This window comes from Montipora capricornis, chromosome 2, assembly GCF_036669925.1.
Source record: "Montipora capricornis isolate CH-2021 chromosome 2, ASM3666992v2, whole genome shotgun sequence".
NCBI classification, from domain to species: domain Eukaryota; kingdom Metazoa; phylum Cnidaria; class Anthozoa; order Scleractinia; family Acroporidae; genus Montipora; species Montipora capricornis.
In genome coordinates this window covers 57,077,375-57,102,509 of record NC_090884.1, presented here as the reverse complement: position 1 = coordinate 57,102,509, position 25,135 = coordinate 57,077,375, and the positions used below count along the sequence as shown (strand labels likewise).

The following is a 25,135-nucleotide window of genomic DNA, read 5'->3' as shown; positions in this document are numbered from 1 at the left end:
TTTACCAGAATAAATTTCTTTATTCATATCAGTTTTCCTTAAAATACACGTACACTAAGTAAAATTATTTCATTTCCAACGAGCAATAACTCCGCAAAAAAAATTGGCGCGATATTTCTTTGTAGATGATTACAGTTACTTATTCTGCATGCAAATATATATATGTTATTTGCCAGCTGGGAGGTCCGTATAGCGAAAAACTGTGACCGAGATCTTGAAAATGCTTCCCCAGGCAGCAGGCCGAGGGCAGCTTTTTCAAGACCGAGGTCACAGTTTTTCGCAATACGGACCGGCCCTTAGCTGGTAAATAACTTATTTATTTTTCCTCTGTCTCTCTCTCTCTCTTCCTCTCTGAAATCACCTTTATAATTGTTGACTCGCACCGCAGTAAGCGACTCAAGTTACAAACTGAACGTTTCAAAGGGAAAGATTTTTATTTGAATCCTATTTCCACGCCTCTTGTCTAATAAAAATCTGTTTTGAAATACTTATAATTTACTTCTGTATGTAAACGGATTCGGTGTCAAAAAGTGGAAATTTAAAGTCATTACACAAGCTCACGGAACCAGGGCCACAATTACGCCCGGGTTGGCGGGCAAGATAAAAAAATTCCCCCCGCTCCCAGAGCCAATCAGATTGCAGGATTCGCAGATTTCCGCCCGCTCGCGCAATGAGAAAAAAATAAAATTTTATTAAATGTCATGGGTTGTCACTAACCGACTTTGAAAAGCTCTCTGACTGATGTTACAGAATAAATCTCGAACTTCGACCATAATAAATACTGTACGACGAAGAATTCGGAGCACGCAAAAACCTGGATTTAGTGAACACATGCCCTTTGTCTGTTGTTCCGTGGTACAATGCCGTCAGGGGCCCCTTTTCTCGAAAGTCCCGGTTAAAAAGGGAAAGGTAAAAAAAAGTTGACCAGTTGTTCTTTAAACCACTGGAGTAAGAAGAAGAAACAAGACGTAAACTCTGAAGATCGAGAACTTTAAAAGGTTTAGCTCCAACAAATTGGATCCAGTGTCAGTCGAAACCATCCCATTCATCGCCCCATCCACTTTCTACCTGAGAAAATAAAATCGAAGAAAAGTTCTGCATGAAGTTATGGCGTCTCATAGGTACCATGTTTTAGAGCACACGAGACGCCAACCCGGAGAAATCTACACAATAAACTGTCGTCAACCTATCACCTTCCTTCACTGGGATTGTTTTCAGAGGTATATATATCCTTTGTTTTTATATACATCCTTGCAATATCCGTCTCTTACGGGCCGACGAGAACTAGCAGTCCTTTCTGGATAATCAAGAAGGGGCGCTGCAAGACTGGAGAAGAAAAACGAAGACTCTCCCCAGCTCGCTCCAGTTTTCGGGTTTTTCGCTCGGCTGTTTTGCACGCCCTCTCGACTACACACAATGTGACTACTGGGCACTCCAGACGAGTACGATGCCAAAAGAGGTCTAGTAAGATTGAAATGGAGAATAGGGGAGATTGCAGTACGGAAAACTGTTTTTCCCTTGCTTTAATATCCCTGCGTTTACATGTAACTGTTTGGGTTAGGTAGCAACCATTCCAATGTCTATCTGGATGGCTTCTACCCTGCGAGCAGAGTCTCTTTCGATCTTCCTAGATAAGTCGGGAAGAGGAAAGAAGACTCTGCGAGCCGCCTCGACTTTCTTTGATTTGCCGCTCATCCAAAGAAATGGATGAGTCAGTCCAGTTTCGACTTGTCAAACCTGTTTTTTTTAATTTGTGCGCATGATCAATCCCCACGCGTCATCAATATTTTTTAAATCTACAACAGCGTGACAATTTTTAACTGTCTAAATTCCCATGAGTATTTCCTCCGTATGTCGGTTACAGAAACTAGTTTGCCAGAATTGCGAAACCCATTAATTTTTCCAGTAAAAGTTGAAATGGCAATTTAAAAACTTGAACGATCTTGAGTTTCGAAGGAAATGATTCCTTGGTTAGAGTTGTTCGAAAATATCCCTACTGTTTGTTTTGGTTTTGTGGTTTGCGGTTACTAGTCACGCGTGACTGACTCCCGACTACGTTTGAATTTTTAACGCATGCTCAACACGAAATGTCGAGGCGGCTCGCAGAGTCTTCTTTTCTCTTCCCGACTTATCTAGGAACATCGAAAGAGACTCTGCTCGCAGGGTAGACGGCTTCACCAATCAATGGACAGAAATAAAAACAATGCAACCCAAAGCGTGGTTCACACAAGCGACGCGAACACCAATGCAATCGCCAGAAAAAATCCGTGGAAACTATAGCAATGCAAAGGCAAACAAAAAAAGCCACCGCAAGAGGTGATTTTTTTAGATTCTCTTACACTTGCATTTGTGGTTGTGCTTGCATGTGAATCGGGGCAACGCAAAAGCAATTGCAAGCACAAGGTACCAATATCAGTCCCAGGCCACCTCGGTTGAAATTGAAACCAAGATGGCGCAATCCTTGCACGCCATTTTGACTCCAACAACACTTATTACACCTATGTATGTTTGCGAGGTACGTATGAAGGCGTCATTTGCGTTGGCACTTGCAATAGCGTTTGCATTCGCGTGGCACGAATGAACCAGGATTAATCAGGAACACTACAGGGCTGCTAGCTATGCTAGAAGTTGCAAAAAGCTACGAAGTATCTATGTTTAACGCTTGATCGCTCGACAACAGACTCTACGTTGAAGCCTCGTCACCAACCAATCCGCTACGAAGTACCAGTTGATTTGTCAGTCACCCGTATGACTAGTTCTCACAAGCAGTTTACAGCCATCAGAAAGTCTGTTGGTCTTTAAACATTCTAGTAGGAAAACTGCGACAAGTATAAATGCACCAAACGAACAGCAAGACCTACCTGTGAGGTATCTTCCACCATGGCCAACTTAGAGCTTAGTTCCGTAGAGTGTGAACGCGAGACTGTAATTTTCGTACCCTTATCTTTAAAACTAACTTTTGGCTCCATGTCCGCAAAATAATCTGGTTCCCTTGAGAGTACTGCGACTTGCATTATGTCATATTCATTTCCTGGCGCTTCGTCCTTTGTTTTACGCGTCTTTCTTAAAGGCTTTTTGGTACCCAGTTTCATGGCAGAGGCACGAGAATGTGTTTTTTGAGCAGAACTGTCTTTGTCTTGAGTATACGAAAAAGTTGTCTTGAATTTTTCGGTGCGCACAGGAGATGAATTGAAATCTACATTGTTGACGTCATGTCTGCCTTGGTCACTGGAAATACTGTGTTCGTCGCTGCAGGAACTTGTACGCTCTACGGTGACTCGACTTGACCGCCCACTCTGAAAATAACAGAGCAAAAAAGCCATGAGCAGCACAGTGGGTCGTAAAGTCAAAGTCTCCATTGAGTGCTCCATTGAAAGAGTCGAAGCAGATTTCATTCACCGGAGTTAACATCCAACAGCTCCTTCTCGACAATAACCAAATCACCTCATTTTGATAATTAGAATCCTAGCAGTATGGATGGTCTTCAGGTCATCAGGGGCACCCAACGAGAATATACTTTAAAAACACTTAGACATAGCATTGTTAAACGTATTTTAGTATTTAAACGGTAGATATAGGCATATTTTTATCCCCTAAAAATTTTTCATCTGTTCGGATTTCTTAGATGGAAGTCTAGTGATCCGAAAATTATAGGGATCAAAACCTAACTTTTCGAAAATTTCAGCCAGAAAAAAGGCTCCCGAAAATTCTAGGTGACCTTTTAAGGGTGAAATCCGTTAAAAATGGGCATCTTTTAGATGTTCAAAAATCCTAGGACAGGAAGGCAAGCAAGAAATTTTACAACAAATGTTCCGAAAATTCTAGATCTCAAATCGTCTTCCGAACAGATATTTTCCGAAATTGACATTGGGTGCCCCTGACGTCATGACATCGCCGCCATGTCGGTGGACGAAACTAAAAGATCTCTCATTAGCTCCTTTTGTTCGCGGTCCACCAGCAATAGTACAAGTACGTACAAAGAGTACCTGTCATTTAGAAACCATGTCAGGATAAGAGCACAAAGACGTATTGATGGCCGAAAGAGATCGAGGAAACACAGAACAACAAAACAGCATTTGAATTTTCGAGTGAAAGTGAAATTAAGCCCAAGTGATGATGACGACAGCGAAACATTTATACGAAGATGCCACTTCTTATAATAGCCATCCCATTTACATTTTCTGTAAAGTTATGATACGATACTATTGGGTTCCCAAAAAGACTCAAAAACAAGGAGGTACATCGACCCCCTTTGCAGAGTTAAGCTAACTCCACGAAAGTAATTCCCAACATAGAGGTGCTTTAACTCTTCTTGGAGAGTTACATTCACTCCAAGATTACTCGCCAATGGGGGTTATACCAACTCCTCAAAATGACCCCAAAAGAGGAGTTTATTTAACTCCCCTCGCAGTGTTTAACTGGGATAGTAACTCCACAGAATAGTTAAACGTTACCTCAGAGGAGTTAAATTTAGTTCTTATTTAGAGTTAAAATAACCCCTAAAGTTTAATTCCTATTTTAGCCTTCATTTAACTCCCCTAATGGGGAGAACAACTTTTTGAGGGATTAAAATCGCTCCACTTTGAGGAGTTATTTTAACCCCAATGCCAGAGATAAAGTAACTCTTTGAAAATTACCATGTCTCTGTGCCTCTAGAGATTAGCTGACAATTGCCAACCGTAGCTCCCACGATCTCGAAACATTCCGTGGTAGAGCACCCGGAATTAGTTTCCGGAAGCTCGTATGTTTTTTTCCGTGTGTCTCCAAGTAGCCACCGAAAAAAAAAACTTCATTTCATTCACCGCGGTTAACTTCTAACATCTCCTTTATTGCATGGTTTTTACTTCAGCCAGTCACAACAGAGTCACCCAATGAAATGAGCCAATCATAACGAAAAGCGAGTTCATGCACTCAAGGCTAGGCGCAGAAATGTGTGTTTTAATTTAAGCGATTTAATTTCGTGCACTAAACTTTAAAAACAAATAACTCGCAAATATGCAAAACTAAATCTCTTCGATCTCGTGCAAACGCGTTCGAAATACATTTCATTGTTGAAAAAGTCCCATTGTGTACAACTCCCTAAAAGTCCTTTAGATCATAGATCCCAGCAAGTCACTGTTACTTTAGTGTTTACCGCATCCCCAGAACTTTTAGACAGTCAGCCAGCGTTAAAATGGGAACCTCAAAATCCATGCCGGCGACGACAACAAAAAGGTCCAATCGGAAAATTCAAAAATTGCAAATTTACATTAGTTACGTTTTCTTTCCTAACTATTCCAGTTGATTTCACCTTTAGGACCACCCAACTTAATTTGGAGGAACGGTATTAATAACAGATGAGTTGTAACCAATCTATAGAGAGGCAGATAATAATGCTGCAATGTACAATTGCTGGTGGACGAACAAAAGGAGGAAATGAGAGATCTTTTGTTTTCGTTCACCAACATGGCGGCAATGACGGAACGTGAAAACCATCTATAACACGGAAAATCAAAGGTTGCCGCTGTCTGTTCACGTTCAGTTTCATAGCACGTGAGATTTGGCATTTCTGGTTGCGGATTTGCAGAGGGCGAAAGAGTTTTATATACAAAAGTCCAAAACATACGTGCAGAGTAATTTTTTTCTGCAATGTATAGACCTCTTTCATAATGGGAGCCAAATAAATAGGCCATTTCCGAGTTCATGTCTACCTCCTCTTCAAGGCGAGTCTAAGTGCAAAGGTTTTGTTATGAAAATTAAGTTTCATTCATATGTAAAGTAGAACTAATTACCATCACAAAAACTTCGCACTTAGACTCGCTTTGAAGAGGAGGAAGACATTAACTCGGAAATGGCCTATTATTCTTTTGTTTTAATGCTAATAAGCCCTACTAACCTCGCTACGACGAGCAAATTTCAAAAGAACATTTGTTTTAAAACGAGGGCAGTAGGTCTAATTAACATAAATACAAAAGAATGTAAAGTTAGTCGCCATTTATGAAAGTGGTCTATTGCTACATGGCGTCTCCTTTGACGAAGATTCAAAGACCCGAGTGTTTGAATCGTAACTATCTAAGCTACAATCAAATTTATTCAAGCCAGAGTAGCATCGAACTATGTCTACAGGATTCCATGGTATTTAACGCTGGTTAGCACCAACCAGGCTTCGAGAAACTCGGGCCTGGTTGCAATATGTAATTTGTGATAATCCTGATTAGCATAAATTGATATTCTGCCGTCACGAGGCAGACGCCTGGTTAAAAGCGAGTCAGGGTGGTTTAGTGGTCATCAACCGTGCCTCCCACCTCTGTGACCCAGGTTCAACTCTGGCCTCGGGTCGTATGTGGGCTGAGTTTCAGTCGATCTCAATCTGACTCCGAGGGTTTTTCTCCGGGTACTCCGGTTTTCCTCCCTCCTCAAAATCGACTCCCGGCCTATTCCATCAGGCTGTGGTGCTGTACTCCGAGGTCATACATGGGTCGTGTTCAGGGACCGAGCGCCTAGCCGGCAGCACAGCTCCTTCGGCCCGACCTCGTTGAGCTGCGCCCTTAGTAATTCAGTCTCCGACTGCGAGAAAGGGCGATTAGCAGATCACATATTATTATTAGACCTTATTCATAAATGGCGGTCACATTCATAATTCTTTTGTCCACGTGCAAATTCTCCTACCAAGCCTCATTTTAGAGCAAGAATTATTTTCAATTCACTGTATGGTATCGAGACTTGGTAGGCTAATTTACACCTCTACAAAAGAAGAATAAATTGACCTCCATTTATGAATAAGGTCTATACAAATGCGCATCTTTCAATTCATATTTGTATAAACCGCTCGTGTCGGCATTTCTAATGAATCCAAAGGCGACCTCCACGATTGCTAGAGTTTAAATTCTGTTTCCACAGTGTAGTCAAATTGAAGATTACAGACCAGAGGATTCTATAACCCTAACCCTAACCCTAAACCCTGGTAATTTGCACCCAAAATAGGCACAAGACATAACTAGGGATGAGTTCCCCCACTCACCGTTACGTCTGACAGAGGAGAGTCCCGGGTTTCGTCGACGTCTTCCCATGGTTCAAAGACCGCATGATCCGAATCTCCAGCCGAAACAACTGGAGTTTCGGCTACAGTTATTTTTGGCGATGACAATTTTTCTCTTTTGGGTTTTTCTTTCACTCTTTCTAACCGGCGCCTCTCCATTTCTCTTTTCCTTTCCTCCTTTCGTTTCTGCATCTCCTGTCGTCGTTTTTCTCTGTCTTGTTTCGTAGCCTTGTCTTCTGAATCACGAGGAAGCTCTTTGGACTCGGACAAAGGGCTCAGTCTGTTCTCAATATCGATCACACCAGTCAAGTTTGAAGGGCCAATATTGCTGACCTTTCTGTCCGTTAAAGACACCGTGGAAACTGCAAGCAAATAAACAAACCATGGAAAATGGCCTTAAGCGAGTGTTTTAGGATCTTTGAAAAAACAACCAAAAAAAGGAGGAAAGGAAACGACAGCGGCTGAAATGTTTTTCAGTCGACCATAATTTGCTCACCTACCTGGTTGTAACTTTGTCAACGTCTTAAACTGTAAAGATAAAAAGTCATTAGGCTCAAAGAAACCAGTGTATTACACGAAAATCCATCAATAACTGATGGAGCTGAGTGTCTGTGAGATATTTAACACAGCACGAAATTGAAGACTTAACTGGCAGCTTATCCTGTAGTTTCTAAAGAAACCGCGGTGCTACATCACAATCGTGGGGAAGTGAAACACAGAAATCGGATTATCAACAGAGTTGATAAGGTAAATTGTCCACGGCGAAGAAATTTAAAAGCTGACGTTTTCAACGTTAGCCCGTCGTCTTTGAGTACCTTGAAAAGGTTTGCAAAAGTAAGGGAAGCAATATTCACCGTAACACTGTACAAGGCACTTATAGACTTTTTCCAGTGCCCTTAAAGGAAAAAAATCCTTGATTCGTCTCATAGCTCCTCAGGCCGCACTATCTACTTGAGCCCCTAAGGAATTTTGTCCCAGTTTGTGGCGCGGGTATGTTAACCACAGTGCTGCAGGCTCATTGATACTGCATTTTAAAGAAAACGCTGACAATGACTGTACCTTTGGTCTCCCCTCGATAAAGTATTTCCGTCTCTCTCCACCCACAACAACATTGGCTCCCAATATCGGCACCATGACGGCCAGGGCGGAGAATGTGGCAGATACAATGCTATCATCTGTTTCACGTAGACCAATCAACATCTAAGCACAGCAAAAACACACAGGCATACCAATGTTGGTGAAAGTTCAGATTGAGGAGCTCGGGTAACAGGTAAGAGAATATCTCAAAAGATAAATCAATTGAACTCTTTCAATAATTGGAAAGTCCTTTCTTTTCTTCCCTTGCTGGAAAGGCTACACTAACCCAATGGGAGATTTAGACGGTAAAATTTAAGCTGACCACTTTTGCATAAGACTAACTTATTTACACGACAAATTGTGTGGCATAAACCACAGCTGAGGCACACATATGACAGACGTTCAAGAGAGGAACGCGCGAAATCAGTAGCCAAAAGTCATGACGTCCTGCGAGTTGCATGCGAAAGTCGCAGGTCAAAAGAGTACCGTCTTTAACGCCCTATCTATCTTTAGGTAACTTGTGCAACACAAAAATGCGAAATATCGATGCACAAATGATATTATGTTTCTTATACTTGCAAAGATCTATCTTGGCAACGAAAAATATTATTTACAAAATCGGGAAGAGAAAATGAAAACACCAATCGTCATGAGCTAACGTTCTCCAAAAGACTAACTTTTATCATTTCACGCGGTTGTTTTGACATGCGACCAACAGATGCAGGGCGTCCAAGGCAGTTGCATGTAATCATTGAACGTATTGCCGTCGCCATCGTACGATATGCAGAGAAGCTAAAAAAACCTGCGTGAAATACGCGAGTGACCGCAGTGTTCGAGACTAACGCTTGCCCGATTGCTCGGGGCAAGCGAAATATATCCGTGGGCAAGTAAAAAAACTCTAAGACTTGCCCGATCGGGCAATCAGAATTTTTGGTCGACTAATCTTTTGCGGAACGATTTGATTTGCAAGGAAGAATGTGACTAGTAATATGAGGTCGTCGACGCAAACACGATAAAAAAATGTTACATCGTTTTGCTGTCATTTATTTTCTGTTCAAAATATATTGGTACAAACCTCAAAACAGATTGGAACAAGAAACATGTTCGTAGCCGCCATCTTCAAGTCCGCGCGAAAAAAACATTGTTACAATGGAACCCAGTTTCCGCACAAGAAAATTTTACCTTTTGTCAGGCAATTTCAACCAGCTTTGAAAGGCTTAAAGACCATAATATTGAATAAGCGGCATTTAATTCAAAACCAGCCTAATCTTAGAGAGATATAGTAAAGAAATCTTCCTTGATGTCTTATAGAAAAAAATCGCTTAAATGTATGCTAATCAAATCAAAACGGTGAAGGCTACCAGAACACCATGGACACAGCAGGAGTCGCGTTGGTCTGTCAAACCCATTTTACACACATTTTACTCAAAACTGACATTTTTACAAGCCCCCTTTGAGTTTTAATGGGCCGCAGGTATTTAGAAGGCGGGCAACCGAAAAAACCATTGGCAACCAAAAAACAAAACTGGTTGCCCAAAGGGCAAATTACTAAGAAAGTAAGTGTCGAACACTGCGAGTTAAGCCGACTGAGAAGAACTGCGATCTCCATTCGCCAGCAAGAAGAGCGGCAAGGTGATGGGTCGCAGATCAACTTTATTTATACTCAAATAAGACGAGTCCCTATCTAAACTACCGTAGCTGATTAAAAAATGATTATTACAATATTATACCGAAAATTTGAAACCATTTAATGCTAATTTAAATCTGATTATCGCGCTGGTTCCCCCTCGAAAGGGTTTATGAATTCCATGGTTTTTGGCCCGCTATAGGAAAAGATCTTCTCAACGAGTTAGTTTTATGTTTGGGTCACTTCATGACAAATTTACTGGCTCTGAGGTCGTAGTTATACGGCATCAGGCCCCAGTTGTTCGAAGGGTGGATAGCGCCAAGGCTGTTGCCTAACAGGAGCCCGGTAGCCTGGGGCTCCCAAAGAATAGCTCTGGGCGCCTTAATTTTTCAGAGCAACACCTTTCACTTCATATGTTGGGCTCCTAAGTTCTCAGCGTTTAGCTCTGAGGGCACCTTTAAAATTTTCTTAGGCAGCAGCCTTGAGCGCTATCCACAGGATAATTAATTATGGATGACACTCCGTCTTCGGAGACGTTCGAGTTTGGGGTGGAAAAAGAAACCTCCAAACACTCCATCGCTACGATTTGATTAAGGTGGTGATCCAATCGCGACAAGTATCCACACCCTCTCCACCCCTCCTAACTTGACCAATGGGCCGCAAGTGCAGAACGATTGGGTTAGAAAGGGTCGCATTGTTTTCTGTCAGGGTTCATCTCCCATAGCCTTTCCCCAAAAGGAGTAATCCACAAGGCAGTGGTGTGTGTGCGTGGATAGGTCGGTGACTCGCATGGGTATGACCATGCCCTGTGGGTGGGGGGTTTTAGAATACACCCACGGTAGCTCCTGTCGTAAGAGGCGACTAAAAGGAGGTCCAGTTGTCGGTGACTAAACCGGCTCCCCCACTTTGTTGCTTCGGCAACCTTGTGAGGAGGGTTTGTGTGGAAACCCAGCGGCATTAAAAACAAAATCCACAGGATAACTCGATTGGTTTTGCTAGTGCTTAGAGTCTATATCCACTGGATAGAAGACTAGACACTTAAATTTCCTAATTTTTTTTCTTTCTAACCAGACTAAATGGGGCCTTAATCGAAGTGCAATCATTGCTTAAAAAGCTTCTTAACGCGCATTTTTTACCACTAAGTAAACAATACATGGACTTACCTGAGGCAGGATGAAATTTTCTAGCACGTCTTTCTTAAAGGAAGTTCCATAAAGGCTGAAGTATTTAAGAAGAATCAGTCGGACATGACCATCCCGTACGGACCAGAGGGTCGCTATGATGGGAATGCAATGTTCTCTGAAAGATTAAGATACCCAGATAACTAATAAGCAATTTTTGAAATTTAAAATAGGAGACATCATGGGGACATGCGCTAACCGCAAACTTTTGGAGGGTTTTGAAAGAACCTGTTACACTCATGGTTTGTGGAGAAAAGGAAAAGAAAGATTTTTAATAGTCAAGAAGAGAATAAACTAAAATAGCATAAGGAGCATTAGAAAAAATATTGCGAGTAAAACCGTGAATGCAAATCTGAATATTGGGAATGCCACTGACACTTCGTCCTCTGTACAGAAATGAAGACCTACTCGTCAACTGATGTCAAGATCTTTAAGTGAACTATCTCAATGGAATTTGATCTTCCGGGTGAGTGTAATCCTTAGTACAACAGTTGCTTGTGACTAAAGTTTGCACAACCTGAGCCATGTTCGTCGCGTGAAGTGGAAACTTCTTGTCTCTGAAGATGACTTCCGGTCAGCGGTTTTCAAACCAGTCAGTCAGCCGCAAACTGGATGATCCAGTAAAGTACATGAAGATCATTCCTTCATTCAAACCATTTTGAATGTTAGGATCTTCAGCCGTTAATAAAATTCCTACAGTTTTCAATTTATATACATTTATGAAATTTTGATCCACAAGAAGAATGTGCAAATGAACAATTTATCATGTATCTTAAGCAGAAAAAGGACAGGCAGAACAAAACATAATGCTAATGTCGCGATATTTGGCATACTAGACCATGTAAAGCCAATAAATTACTATCATTTACCTGAATAAATCATCTGGAAGAATGGGTGTCAGCCCACCTAACTGATAATCTGTCTTACAATCCTCTGAAAAACAAATTATTATACACATGTAGCTTTAATGTGAACTGACAGTCCAAACACACAAACAAAATCAATTTATTTAATGTTGCAGTTCAAAATGAAACTACTGTACATGTACTAGTTGAAATGGCAAGTTTGATTCTTGATTTTACATTATTTTCTTAAATAGTTTTACAACAGAAGAATTCCCCTTTGGCAGTATTGTGTCCCATTTTCAAACTTACAGCAAATTCAAGTCCTTTGCCTTCATGGTAAGGCTAAAACTACTTAAAATCAAGGTACATATTCCAGTGCCCATATCCAACCATTATTTTTGTAGTAGGAGGCATCTAATTGAAGAAAACTGAGACAAACGTCTCAAATAATTCCGAAAATGTTGTATCATATGTACAACCAATACTTTAATAGTTTCTTTAGTTTGTCCTTCTTGATAAACTACTTGAATATTCAATGCACACATTCAGCATTATGATTTTTGTAGTACAAGGCATATCTAAATGATGAAAATTTGTAATTACATCTGTAGCACTCCGTATCTTATTCCCACTTTAATGTCCAAACAAGGAAACATTGTTGGGGAAACATTGTTTCCTGAAATATTTCCTCAGCGTGCAAACAAGAAAACATTTTGCTGAGAAAGCAAAATGTTTCTGAACAAATTCAGAAACATTTTTGCTTCCGCAACAAAATGTTTGCTGGGGCCGGAAATGGGGAAACATTTGCTTCCACAACAATGTTTCCGCAACATTGTTTACTCATTTGCAGGCGCCTTAATTTGTATCAATCTAGATATAGGATACTATCATGCATTTATTTCACAAGCCAGATCAGTGATCAAAATAATACAGATATCTCACATATTATCATACCTTTATAAGGCGTTAACATGTGTGGCAAGAAATTCTTCTCTGCAATGGGATCAGCCAAGACAAATCTTGACAATAATCTTGGCAGCATGCGCTTGGCAACAACCTTGGGTGGAATTGTAGTCAACTTGAATGCAACAGAGCTGAAAACAATGTCAAAAGAGCAAACTCAAAGAAACTTATTAAACTCTGGCAAGTCTCTAAAATTAATGGCATGCAAGCTCCAAATAATGACTTTTAGTCACTTTAAAATTATGAGCCACTCAAAAAATTCTTAAAATAAGGCAAAAGTATACTGAACTATGCTTGCAAATTACTACTTTTAATACACATAATAATAATAATAATAATAATAATAATAATAATAATAATAATAATAATAATATGCAGCTTTCACTTTTGGGTTGATGCACCGCTGGACATAATTATTATCTCAGAACACTGCCCGACATCGAAGAACTGCTGGAGCCACTAGAGCGCTTAATAGGTGATGCCCTCATACCCGCCATGACAGGGCACTTGCAAACCCGCTGAGCGCAAATTGCTAGCACTCCCGGTGAGGCTAGGGGGACTGGGTCTCGCAAACCCATGCCAAAATGCGACTAAGGAGTATGAAGCATCAATCAGGGTAAAAGAGCCTCTGGTAAAGCAGATAGAGGCTCAGCTGCAGGCACACGAGCTCCTGGATGACGACGAAATACGGAAACTGCAGCAGTGCAACCGAAGGGAGAATGATAAACATCTTTGAGAAAGGCTAGAGGAAGTAAAGAGTGCACTCCCTGATAACACCAAGAGAGTTGTTGGCCTTGCTACAGAAAAAGGAGCGTCTAGCTGGCTAACAGTTATCCCTTTAATTAATGGATATGACCTTTACTTTAAACAAGAGAGAGTTCAGGGATGCCATTCATCTCCGCTATGATTGGCACATAGTGGACATGCCCTCCACTTGCATTTGTGGAGATACATTTACAGTGGATCATGCCATGGTGTGTAAACAAGGAGGATTCATCATCCAGACGCACAAAAAGCTGCGTGATCTTGAGGCAGACATGCTAAACATTGTTTGCCACAATGTACAAGTGGAACCCGTTCTCCAGGAGATAACGGGAGAAGTGTCGATGAGGGGTACAAATCAAGCACCAGATGCCTGATTGGATATTCATGCTCGTGGCTTTTTGGATAAGCAAGGCTCTGCCTTTTTCAACGTGAGGGTTTGTCACCCAAAGGCAGAGTCTTACAAAGATCTCACCATTCAGCAGATTTATCGCAAACATGAATATGAGAAGAAGAGGTTGTACGCTAACAGGGTTTTGAAAGTTGAGCAACCCCTCAGACGAATGCAAATGTTTCCACACTAGATTAGCGAAACTCATATCTATTAAGAAAGGAGAGGAGTACAGCACAACAATTTCATGGATATGTTCAAAAGTGTCCTTCGTTCTACTAAGGTCCGCCTTACTTTGCCTAAGAGGTTCACGCACCACTAGGCGTGTCCCTTTGAACATTGAGCAATGTGACCTAGAGATTGAAAAAGAACAAGCAGGATTTAAAGAGTAGAGTTTGTTTTAAAGAATGTCATTTTTAGATATTTTTTGTTAATATATATTGTTTTCATAATATAATATTTCTTATAAGATTATCAGTTATTAGTTTTTTTATATTAGTAATTTTTATCATTTCTTAAAAGAGAGTGTAAAGGAAAAAAATTATTATGGGATAAATTTTAATGCATTTGTAAATATTTTTGATTTTATTACCAAATAAAAATCATCATTACTATTAAAAATTATTATTATTATTCTTATCATTTAAAATCATGCGATGTAAAGAATAACATTTCAAGATCTCAGAGGGTGTTATCCAACTCCTTCTCAGTCCTTTTCTTGTAAAGATAACATGTCACCTACTGTAAGACCTGTGAGAATCTTCACATCATTTGCACTTTAATAAGGCCCTATCAGCAGTTTTTTATACAGTCGCATATCCTGACCTGTTAAAAAAAAAATACTCTTTGGTGTGACAAGTTAATAGGTACCTGAAAAACTTTTCTTTCTCTTCACCAGATTTAATAGTAATCTGGTTTAGGAATGTCATTATCTCCAAAAAGCTGCCCCTGTGAGTAAATTGGAAAAAACCAGAAGTTATGCAACATTGCAGCTGGTGGCTGAAGAAAACAGCAACAAAAACCTTTTTTACAATTATAATTATTACAATTTCACCCCTGACAACCAGCTCCCATTGAGGAGTAAAATCGACGGCGTATTAAGACAGAGTAAAAGCTATGAGTGTTGACACTCTCAGGAGAAAAAGGGTTGAAGGGGACATAATTATTAAGAGGACAAAGATGTTGTTACATATCCCTTTTACCCCTGAACTGGCCTGCATTGACAAGTAAAATAATGATTGTCTGGCATTAGACAGAGTAACATCTTAAAGTGTCACTCTTACAAGGAAGGGGACCTTAATCAATAACAATACTTGATTCAATGTGATCCGGGTTCCCCAATTAGTAGAACTCTCCTGATAGGCTATAATTTATTACATTAGCCTCAGACTTAAACAAAGTAATTGTGGTCGACTAGTTGTGGTCCTGGTTGTAAGTCATCAGCATCCATTTTTGCTGTGTCATGGTCATCATCATCATCCCCATCATCATCATCATCACCATCATAAGATACAGATTATTTACCCTCGAATTTTCTAGTACTTTGGTGTGGCTACATGTAGTATCTCTGAGCGTTTACCGTCCCAGCCTCGATATACCACAGAGGAAAGACCACAACACAGGGAACTCCATGCCCTGCTCTTTTTGAATAGCGTGTAGGTTCCTTTATGCCCCACAGGGTTATATACATTGAGGTGTTGTAAGACAGGGCCTAACCCTGTGAGCAGAGCCTCTCTAAAACTCGCCGTCTTTCAAGTCACCACAGCCCAAAGTTTCTGGGCTAATCACTCCGGTCTAACTGGTTTAGGCAGCCTGCGCATCACATTTTTGATGGGGCGACAGTCAAAATCGAGCCTTCAGTACAAAAATCAATATGGTGTCTACAGGAGTGTGATCCAGACTTGGCGTGGGTTTGAAACTGTCTTCAAGCAACAGCTTGTGCATCCCCAATAAAGACTTCACACGATTTCTGCAGAATAGTCCTTTTCTCGTCGAGTTAAGAAAGGCTCTGCTGGCAGGGTGACAGGGCCTATGGTTTATTGTCCTTCTCCGAGAAGACTAAGAGTCTAAGTTAGCCATTTGCAGATGTCATTACTAACTTAAGGTAACACGATGTCCTCAGTTATTTAAAATACGCTTTGGTGTGACTGGAGTTTCCTCCAATGCAGTGGTCTGAAGCTCAACCAAATGAACCATTTGGTTGGCAGTTGGAAAGAATCTGGTTAGGAATGCATGGAATAAATTGCAGACCACCATACGATACACAATTACCTCAGAGAAATCTCATAACAAGTTTTAGTAATCCACTTGTCAACCATAATAAATTATTACGTACTGCAATAAAATTATTGCATCATTTGACTGATAAGAATATGTTGCCGACAAAGATAATTATTACTATTATATTACTCGGAAGTACTGAATTTGATGGTTAAAGTACCGGACCGGGTATAAAAAATTCTCAACTCCCAAAAATTTACCTGAAGAAATCGTCATCAAGAAGACTTGAAAGCTGTGGCCTCATCTGCCAAAAGATACAATCAAATAATAACAATAAAATAGCATTATAATTACTATTTTAATCAGCCAGCTACTGGACAGATTTAATTATAATAGTTAAACAGACAACGTTACTGTCGTCTATAGTGATAAAATTCAAATCAAACACCTGCTGGTGCAACTTACAATAATAATTATTATTACATAATTTATGACCAAATGTGAAGGAAACATTACTTTAATTAAAATACCTGAGGATTTTCATGCAGAAACAAACTTTGCATCTTTTCACCAAATGTTTCCCCAGCATCTCCTATTAGAAAGAAATTACTGTTTTAAACTGCCTGACATTTACCTGGGATTTGAACAAAAAGCCAAAATAATTATGAAGAAAGTTGAAAATACTGCTACAGTTGAAATCAACTGAAAAATATTATTTTACCTAAATCAGCTCGGGTGTCCAAGATATCACTCACAAACACCCCAAAGGCATATGCGTCTAAGGAATGACCGGTGCTTTGATTCTGGGTAACTTGCCCCTCCTGAGTGGAAAAATAAAATAAAATTTAAAATATAAAAAGAATGATAGCACTCAATTGATGCTATCATCACCAAAATTAATTATAAATTTTTCGCCTTAAAGCTTTAATATTTATTGAAACAAAATCTGAAAAAAATATGTGTACATGTAACTTTCTTTGTTAATATACTGCAAGTAGTTGAGTTATACACTGTATACATCAGACTAGAGTTTAGTGAGAGAAATTTAAGAAAATGGTAACCCTGATGCAGGGTGCGACAAAAAGGCAGCCTGATATCCTGGGGCTTAAGTGGAACAATCTTTCGAGCTAGTGCTTTCATATTGTGCGTTAACCGACGGGCAAGCATCAATTGAACATAAGTGTGGTATTGTTGGTTGCTTTTTGTCTGCATGATGCAAACTTCTGACATATATATTAAGTGTTTGGGCCCAAACTCATCCTTTAGCTTCATGTAGCCGTAGTCAATAATTATGGCGACGACTGGGTATGGTCATTCTCATTTTGACTCAGCAACTCCCTTCACACTTTCAGTTTTCGCTCAGCCAAGAAGATCAATGCAGAAGGTTTATAACTAACGAGGAATACAATGGCGTAAGAAATGCCTTGAGGAGATCTTGTGCTAGCACAAAAATGCTAGTGAGCTCTCAAAGGTCCACAATTTGAGCTTTGATCAGTTCGTTCAAAAATTAATTTTTCATTGGAAAACATGTCAGCCAATTCATGAAAGTGCCTTCTCATTTGTGTTTAATTCAAACTTAAACTATTTGGTGCTAGCTCCTCATAGGCTTGGGCTAGTAAGATGAAACTACATGTAGTGTGTACATGTGCTCACTTGGAATTTTGCCTCACCCTGTGATGCAAACATTGGCTGTATAAAGCAGCCTTTTTAACAATGCTTCAATAAGTCATCAAATGAATAACAATAATAATTATAATAATAATAATAATAATAATAATAATAATAATAATAATAATAATAATAATAATAATAATAATGAAACAAGAAATATAAGTGACAGAAACTGACGTTTCAGTGCATCTTGCGCCATTATCAAGGTTACAAAGATAAAAAGTCTGAAAGCCCAAAACCCATGCCACAATATTAATTCTGTGGCATACACACGCCTTGCATTCTTAAACTAGTTTTAATTAGCCTTTGATGTCATTTTCTTTTAAAGTTAGTAATGACAGACCAGTACAATGTAAATAGGAACACCAGACGATTTTACTTGTCAATGGAGAACCCCCAGAAGTCAATAAGCACATCACGACACTATACTTAATAGTATCTACAGAAATATTATACATCAACCTACATAATTGTACCTTTTCCTCTGGGGAAATAGACTTGGAATCTCTCAGTGACTTTGTTCCTGAAAGAAACTGCAATTTAAAAACAGAAAAAAATTTGAAATGCAAACCCTGACAATAATATCTGAAGGGCACATTGTACTCTGTATGTCAAACTCTTGAGTGAGTGCCTAAGTCAACATACATGTATTGTCATTCAAGCTTTTTTAAAATTACTTTCTTTAACTTTCCTTAAGTACCATCTCATATAAAAGTATTTGAGTAATTATAATGATGATGAACAATTTATAACCATCACAGAAACAGGGTTTTAAAAGTCTGGAACCAGCTCAGGGTAAATTTCACAAATACAGAGCTCTGTACACCCCAAAGACATGTCATTTCAACAATGAAACAAATCAAAATCAATGACACACCAAGATCAAAGTGCTTACTATCCCTTTGACTCCCATCCGGCCTGAACTGGCCATACTTAGGGTGCGTTCGATTGACCGTATTCCGGAATGGGAATACATGGAATATATGTTAGAAATCCTTCATTTTTACGGAGATTCACAATAAAATTGCCAAACACCTGCTAAAATGCTATTTTAAACATATTATTGTCCTTCCTGCTTTGAAACGTGCCAAACATAGCGTTTTAATCATCAATCCACGTATTCTTATTCCGGAATAGGGTCAATCGAATGCGCCCTTAGTATTTTACTCTGTCAAATGCCCGACGATTTTACTCGTCAATGGGGAACCCCTGGAAGTCAATCACTCGCTCCCGTCCGGACTGAACCGGCCATACTTGGGGCATGTTCGATTGACCCTATTCCGGAATAAGAATACATGGAGTGATGATTAAAATGGTATGTTTGGCGCGTTTAAAAGCAGCAAGGATAACACACATATGTTTAAAATAGCATTTTAGCAGATGTTTGACAATTTTAATGCGAATCTCTGTAAAAACGAAGGATTTCTAACTTATATTCCATGTATTCCTACTTCGGAATACGGTCAATCGAAGGCACCCTTAGTATTTTACTCTGTCTAACACCACATGGTCTTACTCGTCAATGGGGACCCCTGAGAGTCAGTGGGTAACAACTGATTATATTATAATTATATAGTCAGAACCAAACATAAATCACTTCTTAGGGTAACTTGCACAATCTCACCTCATTGGTTAAGTCTGAGAATTTGCAAACAAATTCCATTCCACCCAGTCTCCATCCCCAGTCATTATCACTGACATAAACTGATGACAGACAGAGGTTGTTGTGTGACATGCCACCCTGATATAAACGAAACAAAAATAGTATTATATTAAGTGTTTACTTAAGATGAAGAGATATTTTTCCTTGCAGAGCTGGATCCAAAACTCATCTGCAACATCCACAAAACGATATACATGACAATGGCTGACCGTGTGGATGAAAATAGTCTGTAATAGCAATGTTCACCTATTTAAGTGAATTTATACAGCATCGATTAGAACTGTTCTATAGGATATCTTTATTAAATCTAACAATTGTCAGTGAAGAACATACTGGTAGTCCAATAAACACAATGACAAAAATATGGCTCCTAGGCCTTCGGGGTGGTCCATGAAAAACAATCAGGGATCCACAAACCCATGGGGGTCCCCTGTCAGTAATAGTACAACAGTATCAAGAAACACATGGATATCTTTCCCCAATTTATTTGCTAAATCATCTTCATGACTAAAACATTTCTGCTCTTCATCTATAATTTCCTATTTTAGTAAAATTTGTACTGAAGACGTAAATTATTTCTACATCATAGCTTATAAGATATAATAAACACTGAGGTGCCAATATTATTTCTACACTGGATTTGGAAATACCAGCTTTCCCAACTTTAGGTACTGGGTTCTGCCAAGCATGCATTGGTTTTTAAATTTGTATTTATTTCTATAAATTATAGGTATTTTGTTGCACTGTCCACAAGCTATAACTTTAATATTTACTATGAAGTAAAGTTCATTGGTTTGATTGATTGACAATAATAATTGGCAATAATTTATTATTGCCAGTTATGCATCTAACATTAGGTAACAAAAAACTTGGAAGTTTGCTATTGCTACAGTGATATAGGACCCCTGAGTCTCAATTTCAATCTGTGGTCTTGATTCATGCACAGTCGTCAAAGCTCTACTAAATATTATCAAAATAATGTGAATGGTTGATGTTCCGATCTTGTTTCCTGTTCTGTATTTTTAAGCGAGCAACCAACGGTAGTCCTCACTTGGACACTGATAAACATTTTAATGTGATTGGAATGCACAGCTTCTGTGAAATTCCGCATAAATTATCGAAGCTAGTCAGCTGTAAGAAAGTATTACGTACACTGTAACATCACTTTAAGCAGGAAAAACCTACACTGTATTTCTGATTTACTTTCAACACACTAATTTACATGTACATTATGCGATTTATAACTAGTTTTGTCCAATGACCTCGTCTGTTGTAATGAAAAGCAAGTTTTTTTAAAAAAGAAACTTCAAATCTATAATTATCTATTGTTTGGTTATTGACTGACTGTGTGTTTATTACATTCTCACCCTCTCATGCATAAAGACTAGAGCCTCCACAACATTGTACAATCCTGCAACAATCTCTGTTGTGTCTAGTGTCTGTATAACAGATTCGAGACATCTGGCTGGTTCTGTTACCATACAGAACTCTGCAGAGTTCTCACAAGACCACAGATGCTTGAGAATAGCTGGATGTTTAAGAACTTTCAGATTCTGAAAAATGAAACAAACATTGGTCATGAATACCGGTAACATTTAGAAACTAAAGGTAAAGGAAGCATACATAGCTCAGTCAGTTTGCTAGTATGAGGAAGAGGTCCCCAGTTCAATCCTCAACATCTGTTCTTTAAATACCCATAAAATGTTGCACCGTCAGCCTCCATTCATACCAACCTCAGAGCTGACCGAACTATCGACAACATTGTTTCAAAAATTATACTAATTATTATTATGCTGTACATGTGGAACTTTTATAAACATGAACTTGAAAAATGATTGTAGAACAACATTATCCCATTGACGTCCAAACTGGCCGAAACCGGCCAGACTTAGTATTTTACTCTGTCTGACGCCAGACAATTTTACTCGTCAATGGGGAACCCCTGAGAGTCAATGGGTTAAGCACTCACTGAAAAGCTATGTCCCCATTAAGATACGGGTAGTTTTTATTGCCCTTTTGGTAATTAAAAGAATTGGTCACGTACATGTAACAAGTTTGGTTTTAATATGCTACCTATAGATAAAGACACTTCCCTCCAAAAAACAATAATAGTATAATTTGTCTTTTTTTCTTATTATCTATAGATTGAGGAGCCTCTCTTTTGCCAAGGATGTGCTCTAATGGTCACAGAGTGTCACAGAAAACAGAGGAAGAACAAGCCTGAACATTTGAATTGATTTGTGTTGATTGTTAATTTCACTTTACAGTGTCCCCAATTAGTGCTCCAGCGTTAAATCGACTAGCCACTTACATAAAGTTTCTTTTCCTCTCCTTTTTTAATATACAGTACCGCTCAAAAGTAAGTTACCACCCTCACGCACTACGCAAATCGCGTTGCCTGCTACAATATTTAATGGTGGACTTCAGGTGTTTGTGAAAGGCCAATTTTCAAAGAAAACTTGCCTAGAATAAATTGCAGAACCTTTGTACGTAAAAAAACGTTATTGAATGTTGAAATTCCTGAAAAAACAAACATTTCTATCAAGCACACTACATTGTTTACAAAGCTTTATTCGCCGACAAATGGAATTTTGGCATGTAAACCAGATGCATGTTTATTGTCGCTTAAACATCGTCTCCTTACGGCAATTTGGACATAGATTCCCAGACAATTTAACAAATCAAAAAATTATCGTCTTGGCTAACTCACACAACTGCAGGGAGATAATCTACATGCAAAATTGATAGATTTTGCGTAACACATTAGTTCTTAATTTATGCCAGAAATGTATGCTTCAGTTACTCTCGCACTACACAAATTGCCTTGCGTGCGACAGGAATCGTGTTGAGGTGGTAACTTACTTTTGAGCGGTACATGTACATGTAAGTAAAGTCTGTAGATGTATAGTTAAATTACAAACAACTTACATGTACATAGCATATGGCAGTATACAAAAAATAAAACTAGAAAATGTTGATTAGGGTACTGAATCTAACCTTAACATAATTATTACTCGCTCTTATCAACCAACAACACATACGAGGGAGACACTATGGGGATGATATCTGTTTACAAACATTGCTTTTGTTGTTCAAATGTGCCAACCACAGGAGCAAAGACCTTTTAATTTGTTTCAACATCCAATGAGGCACTGGTTGGCACATTAATGACAATAGGTGATTTCAATGATATCTTCGCTATTCATCTATAATTTTTTTGTAATTTTTTTAGTTAATTAACTTTTTTCAACAGTAATTTTAAATATTGTATTAGACCTGGTACACATTATGGTTTAACTTTATATTTGGCTCAACATTTTTCAGACTAGTTAACTTTTGATTTTTCTTTTGTTTCAGATTATCTAATGAATATTAGACAAAGAAAATTCAAAATTGAACCGGTTTGAAAAATTTTAAACCAAGAAAAGTTTAAAACACAGCATTTATAAACTGTAGATAGAGTGAATCCCATACCTGCCAACCCCCAGAGTACAAAAATCTGGAGACATCTAAAAATCTTTGCATTGTAAGAATGTCATTTTCGACAATATCTGAATACTCTCCGAAAATCACCTGAAGCCCTTCTGAATGTTCCCGACGCTTCTCGGTTAGAACAGCAATTCTTGCTATTGTTCCCATAACCACTCCAACTTTCTACCACGTATTGTGCAATTTAATTGGCTGATTTCTGACCAATTACGGTACTTGTTAAATATAGCCTATATCAATTTGAATGCTCCGTTTTATGTTTTTCGATCCAGAACAGCTCAAATGAGAGCACTAGAATCCAGTTCTTGTTTTATTTTCCTTTTTGACATCTCGAAGATAATGAAATTAATGAACAAAATTAATGTTGAAAAAGACCACGGTAGGTATTTCCTGGGAGATTTGGTGCTCTAACCGCGAGACCAGGAGATTTGATGAAAAATTTGGAGACTCCCAGGAAAACCGGGAGAGTTGGCAGGTATGGAATCCCCATAAACCAGTGTTGTCACACAAAGACACCCCCACAGAATGCTGTACTACACTGTACCTTCCTTGACACTGCCAGTTGATAGGATCTGCCTTTCACTCAAGCCATTGTGTAATTGGGACATTCCATTTTTTATCCCAAACCCCCTCCCTATGGAAGGCAATAAATATTCTGACAGGCCCTTTTACTCTGAAGTTAGATTTTGACCCACCCCCTGTTTCTGAATAGAATAAAGACTCCGACTTAAATTATAGTGATTCCGACCATCATTTCTAGATAAAATAGCTATTCCAACCCCCTCTACTGGGGCAAAAATTCCAGATTTTGACAGTGTCCTACTTGACATTACAAAAAATGCCTTCCATGGGATGGGGGGGGGGGAATGGAATGTCCCATTGTATCATTCAGTAATCTGCACTTAGCCAATCACTGGAGTACACTACCACTTTTCCCACTAATTACCATCATCATACAAGTTAATATCTACTGGATCACCTGTGCTGCTTTACCAATTCTTTCCTCTTTCTTACTCTTTTCATCTCCCTTCTTCTCGTGAATAAATACAGTCACTTTCAAGTTATCTTGCTTTCTTCTTGCAGGGATCAAACTCCAGTCTTTGTTACTACAATCAACGGGTTCATCGAGTTCGTAATCTTTTTCGACGCTACAATCTGATCCCATAATGCCACCACCAAAATGACCAAAGCTGATCAAGAAGCGCTTGTGAGATCAAATAGTTGACAAGGGTAAGCCGCGCAAAGGACTAGCCCACACCGCATTGTTCAGTGCTTAAAACAACTGAGCGCCGTTTTCTTTCATGGTGTTGCCCAAAATATACTTTGACGTAATCAAGCCACAAACGAAAAACATGCAACTAAGGTACTCTTAGAAAATTCCTCAATTCAATTTACACAGCTGAGAACCAGCTGAAAAGTTTTTGAGTGGAGCGAGTGGAGCCAAATACCCGTTAGCCAGGTCTTATATGACGTACTACCACGTTAAGGGTGATACCAATGGTTTGCCCCAGGATGGGGAGGGTGGGGTAAAACGCACGGGAATGGGGATTTTTACATCCACGACGGTCCCGAGGGTGGGAGGTTTGACTCGACCGCCATCTTGAATAGTTGAGAGAACCTGGGAATGAGTCAAGGGTGGAGTTTGTTTCGGAGAAAATGGCAGTGGAAAAATGCCTTAATTTCGAGAAATCGGTCATAATAGCGAGATGTAGGCTCCTCTGCTCATCCATCGAAAGTCATAAAAATAAACTGTTGGAGTGAAAGTTTCCGTGCATAGGTTTTTAGGAGTGAGATTTTAGATAATTGTATGCCGCTAGGGTTAGGTAAACAGTAGAGTTCATCCTCGACGAGCGTTTTCGTAAGCTCTATCCGTTGCAACCACTACCGGAATTCGATGGCACGAGGAAAGAAAATAATAAAAAAAGATAACTTCTTACGGTGAGAATTTTTTCATTTTATCATATTTTGTAGATAGTAAGTAAAGTAAGTGATTCATCATTAAAAAAATAGGGGTCACCGATGATCTGAACGAGTAAAATCGATGTGATTTTGCAAAGCTCATGGAAAGTTCGTTTGTCACGCTTTTGCGTGACCTGTCGGGCAAGGACTGGAACCCAAGAGAGGATCGATCGTTGAAGAGATGAAAGGTTTTTACCGAAAAAAAAAACCTTCTCGAGCATAGCAAAGAAGTTTTAAGCAGGGGTCATCTTCATTTGGTTGGTGTTTTG

General features: G+C 39.2%; 1 protein-coding gene across 1 annotated transcript; it reads right to left on the bottom strand.

The window, feature by feature from the left end:
- Window positions 1-24,375, bottom strand: LOC138028370 (protein-associating with the carboxyl-terminal domain of ezrin-like). The gene is made up of 16 exons (XM_068875882.1): window positions 23,887-24,375; window positions 20,786-20,971; window positions 19,380-19,496; window positions 18,232-18,288; window positions 16,806-16,905; window positions 16,615-16,676; window positions 16,345-16,388; window positions 14,735-14,812; window positions 12,703-12,842; window positions 11,773-11,836; window positions 10,886-11,021; window positions 8,078-8,218; window positions 7,519-7,546; window positions 7,001-7,380; window positions 2,862-3,296; window positions 1-1,068 (listed from the first exon to the last, which is right to left on the bottom strand). The coding sequence occupies exons 1-16, from the start codon at window positions 24,070-24,072 to the stop codon at window positions 1,027-1,029; spliced, it is 2,196 nt and encodes a 731-aa protein (XP_068731983.1). The 5' UTR covers window positions 24,073-24,375; the 3' UTR covers window positions 1-1,026.
- Window positions 24,376-25,135: the final 760 nt, after the last annotated feature.

What these genes read in the sequence shown, in the direction of transcription:
- LOC138028370 (XM_068875882.1), bottom strand. Translation starts at nt 24,072, where the DNA reads ATGGGATCAGATTGTAGCGTCGAAAAAGATTACGAACTCGATGAACCC. An exon ending in TCTCAGACTTAACCAATGAG is followed by an intron (nt 18,289 to 19,379) that starts GTGAGATTGTGC and finishes TTTAAATTGCAG; the next exon opens with TTTCTTTCAGGAACAAAGTC. An exon ending in CATGTTAACGCCTTATAAAG is followed by an intron (nt 11,837 to 12,702) that starts GTATGATAATAT and finishes TTTGTTTTTCAG; the next exon opens with AGGATTGTAAGACAGATTAT.